Source organism: Ursus arctos, unplaced genomic scaffold (assembly GCF_023065955.2).
Source record: "Ursus arctos isolate Adak ecotype North America unplaced genomic scaffold, UrsArc2.0 scaffold_34, whole genome shotgun sequence".
Taxonomy (NCBI): Eukaryota; Metazoa; Chordata; class Mammalia; order Carnivora; family Ursidae; genus Ursus; species Ursus arctos.
This window is the reverse complement of record NW_026623030.1, coordinates 3,574,310-3,578,410: the sequence shown is the minus strand read 5'-3', so window position 1 is coordinate 3,578,410 and position 4,101 is coordinate 3,574,310. Positions and strand designations below refer to the sequence as shown.

The 4,101-nt window shown below is 59.4% G+C and overlaps 1 protein-coding gene across 2 annotated transcripts; it reads left to right on the top strand.

Moving 5' to 3' along the window:
• The first annotated feature begins 1,261 nt into the window (after positions 1-1,261).
• On the top strand, positions 1,262-3,787 carry THAP7 (THAP domain containing 7). Of its 2 annotated transcripts, XM_026487858.4 has the most exons (5): positions 1,263-1,361; positions 1,534-1,613; positions 2,038-2,193; positions 2,741-2,881; positions 3,073-3,787. In XM_026487858.4, the coding sequence occupies exons 2-5, from the start codon at positions 1,534-1,536 to the stop codon at positions 3,635-3,637; spliced, it is 942 nt and encodes a 313-aa protein (XP_026343643.2). In that variant the 5' UTR covers positions 1,263-1,361; the 3' UTR covers positions 3,638-3,787. The 2 variants fall into 2 exon arrangements, with proteins under 2 accessions (XP_057161899.1, XP_026343643.2); XM_057305916.1 differs by having other exon boundaries at positions 1,262-1,361; positions 2,741-3,787.
• Positions 3,788-4,101: the final 314 nt, after the last annotated feature.

Genomic DNA, 4,101 nt, shown 5'->3' with positions numbered 1-4,101 from the left:
GTTTCCCTTGTGCTGCACCTTGACAGAATTCCCGATCCAGATACTCGCCTTTTCCAAGTGCATTTCCAGGGGAAAAAAACATTTTCCTCTCAGAAAAAATTAAGCATGTTTAGTTACTACTTTTCCCCTAGAAAGAAGGCTTCAAAAGGCATGGCTGAGGGAATTAGGAAAAATGTTTTGGTTTTTCTTAAATCTTTCACTTATTCTTGATGGTCCTTTGGAGAATGGAACAGTAATCTGTTTTTTTTTTTTTTCCCTAAATGTGGAGTGGCTACTTTCACCCAGTCTTGTGGGAGGGTCCAGGGAGGCAGCCCCACCCTAGTGCAAACTCATTTACTGAGGCTGTTTCCAGCAAGGCCTTTGTTTTTGGGATTTTTTTTTTGTTTTAAATCTTTTTCTTTTTTTAATCTATTTGAGAGAGCGAGGGAGTGAGCACGAGTGGAGATGGGGGGCAGAGGGAGGAGGAGGCTCCCTACTGAGCAGGGGGCCCAAACTGGGGCAACCCAGGACCCCAAGATCATGACCTGAACTGAAGGCAGATGCTTAACTGACAGAGCCACCCAGACACCCCATTTGGTTTTTTTAAAGAGATTTATTCATGTTCATTTTAGAGAAAAACAGACTGCAAGCAGGAGCGGCAGAGAAGGGGGAGGGAGAATCCCCAGCCAACTGCACTGCGGGCAGAGCCAAGGTGGGGCTCCACCTCAAGACCCTGAAATCATGACCTAAGCCAAAACCAAGAGCAGAATGCTCAACCGACTGGGCCACGCAGGCGCCCCTAGGCCCTTGTTTTTATACCTAACTCAGCCGCCTCCCTGCCAGAAGGAACTACAGCAGAGCCTTCTGCCCATCACATTTTCCCAAAATGTGATCAGTGCCCACCGCCCACCCATCCGATTTATAGGCACCTCTCCCGGAGTAAGCTGTGAGCACTGGACTTTGTCAGGTTCTGATCACGCATCCTGGCCCCTTTTTGTTCTCGCTGGTTTCCTTTCTTGCAGTCTAGCCTTTCCCGGGAGCCAGTGTGCTTCCTTCCCAGGCCCCTGCCGGTTTCCCGCTGCCGCGCCGCCAGACCCGGAGGCCGGGACTCCGCGCCGCCAAGCGAGGCCGCTCCTTGGGTGCCCGGGTGCTGACAACGAAGAGCTAACGCCCAAAGACAAAGAGGAGCCCGCGTGTGCGACGGCGCAGGCGTTCAAGGAGGCTGCGACGGCGCAGACGCGGCGGCGACCTTACGCTCCCGCTGCTTCCGGGGCCCGCCCCGCCCCTCGGGTCAGAGCCTCGCTCTTCCGAGTCTCTATGGTACCAACTTCCACCGCGCGCCACTCCTCGCGAGACTTCGGCGGCGCAGCAATGGCGAGATCGTGAGTGCCGCTGACGGGAGTCAGGAGAACGGGCTGGGACGGGGCTCGGGCGAGATCGGGCCGGGGGAGACCCGGCAGGCCAGGGCCGCCAGGAGCGGAGCGGCGGCTGGGGGCGCGAGGCCCCTCCGGGCCCGGACAGCCGCCCACGACCAAGCTCCCGCCTCTTCCCCAGATGCCGCGTCACTGCTCCGCCGCCGGCTGCTGCACACGGGACACGCGCGAGACGCGCAACCGCGGCATCTCTTTCCACAGGTCAGCGCGCGTGCGTGCTGGCGCGCGAAGGTTCACGTGCGCATGCCCCCCTTTCTCCCTCTTCGTGGAGCCACGATTGCGCACGCGCCTTCCTCCGTTTGGCGCGAGGCTTGTACTTGTAGGTGGGAAAGGTGAAGGGGGCGGTGCCGGTGCGACTGAGGCTAGGTGGGAGAGGGAGCACGGGAGGTCCACCAGCCTGGGGCCCTCCGTTCCGTGACTCTTACCTGGTAGGTGGTACTAAGGAAGTTGCTCTCTTGAGGCCTCAGTTTCCTCATCTGGGCTTGGGCGGACGGTGTTCACCGGGAGGGTTGAAGGGAGGTCTGGTGGCGGCATGTGCAGGACCAGACCTTGCCCTCTGGAGAGCTTGGGCAGCTGGAGCCCAGGGTTGCAGACACCCTGGGCTCACTGGTTTGTGGCCCTGCAGACTTCCCAAGAAGGACAACCCGAGGCGAGGCTTGTGGCTGGCCAACTGCCAGCGGCTGGACCCCAGCGGCCAGGGCCTGTGGGACCCAGCTTCCGAGTACATCTACTTCTGCTCCAAACACTTCGAGGAAAACTGCTTTGAGCTGGTGGGAATCAGGTGAGCCCCCTTGGCGGCCATCACTGGGGCAGGGTTTGAAGCATGAGTAGCTGGCCGATTGGGGCAGCTGTAGAGTCAGAAGAGGAGTATCCTGGAGTCACTGGCTGGGGGACAGACGGACCTGGTTCCCAGCGTGGCTGCCTCTTCCCAGCTTTGTACCTCGGTGACAGTAAGACCCATGCCTCAGGATAACTATGCCAGTGACAAGAGAGAAAAACATTAGCTCTTTCAGAGGCTTTTCCTTAGAACCCAAGTCCTCCCAGCAAGTCCACAACGAAATTATTCTTTTCGGCTGCTCAGCCCAGTTCCGGTGCAGCCTTTCTCCACACCTTAACTTTGAGGAGTCCTGCAGGGAAGAGAATGGTGTCTCTACCCTAACTTTGTATTCCCTAAATTAAGTGCTTGCAACATGCCTGCCCACCTCCCACAGTACTAGCATGGGAGAGGCTGACCCAGGGTGCTGGGGGCATGCTAGCTCTGTGCCCTGCGGGTTGCCCTGGGTGGAAGTATGTGTTATCCATCTCATCCAGGCCGCTTTCCCCCACAGTGGGTATCACAGGCTGAAGGAGGGGGCAGTTCCCACGATATTTGAGTCTTTCTCCAAGTTACGCCGGACAACCAAGACCAAGGGGCACAGTTACCCACCTGGCCCCCCCGACGTCAGCCGGCTCCGGCGATGCAGGAAGCGGTATGTGTGCTGTGGGTGGAGGGTGCCTCGTTCCCACCCCAAGTCTGAGAGAAGGGTTTATTTAGGGTGTCTGCCAGCAGCCTTGCTGGACAGGGTCCTGAGCCAGCAGAGTGGGCTCAGTGGGCTGGTGAATTGGGGTCTGCCAAGGCCTGGGCCTGACCTATTAAGTCTCTCTTTCTCTCTTCTCTCAGCTGCTCTGAGGGCCGAGGGCCCACGACTCCGTTTTCTCCACCTCCACCTGCTGATGTCACCTGCTTTCCTGTGGAAGAGGCCTCAGCCCCTGCTGCTTTGCCTGCCTCCCCCACCGGGAGGCTGGAGGCTGGCCTCAGCAGCCCCTTCTCAGACCTCCTGGGGCCCCTGGGTGCCCAGGCAGATGAAGCAGGCTGCAGCGCCCAGCCCTCGCCGGAACGGGAGCCAGAGAGACAGCCGTCCCCCCTCGAGCCACGGCCCGTCTCACCCTCAGCCTACATGCTGCGCCTCCCACCCCCAGCCGGCGCCTACATCCAGAATGAGCACAGCTACCAGGTGGGCAGCGCCCTGCTCTGGAAGCGGCGGGCTGAGGCTGCACTCGATGCCCTGGACAAGGCCCAGCGCCAGCTGCAGGCCTGCAAGCGGCGAGAGCAGCGCCTGCGGCTACGGCTGAGCAAGTTGCAGCAGGAGCGGGCACGGGAGAAGCGGGCGCAGGCGGATGCCCGCCAGACTCTGAAGGAGCACGTGCAGGACTTTGCCATGCAGCTGAGCAGCAGCATGGTGTGAGCGAGGGGCTACTGGCCCCAGGGCTGACTTGCAGGGCTGCCTCTTGGGCCTTCAGCCTCTTCCTCCCTTGGAATCCACCTGGAAAGGGATCCAGTCTGAGCTGTGTCCACCAGACCTGCCAGATGCCACAATAAAGTGGATTCTAGGAGGCCCTGGTGTCTGGCTCAGCTGGGGCTGGGACCCCTCCCCTGGAGTCTGAGCTCTCAGCTGTGGAGAGCAAGAAAGCCCAGCTCTTGCCCACCCTTCCTCATGCAACTCCAGGCCCCACAGGGTTTTCTGAGGGACAGGATAGTGTGAGCACAGGCCAGGGGCAGCACCAGGAACCCTCCTTGGTACCTGAAATGGCCTAGACTTAAGCATTCTCGTCTCTTTGAAAACACTTATGAAACCCAGGCCAGACTCAGTCTGTAAGGACGCCTGCATGGCTTCCATCCACTGGCCCAGTCTGCCCAGCAGTCAGTAGG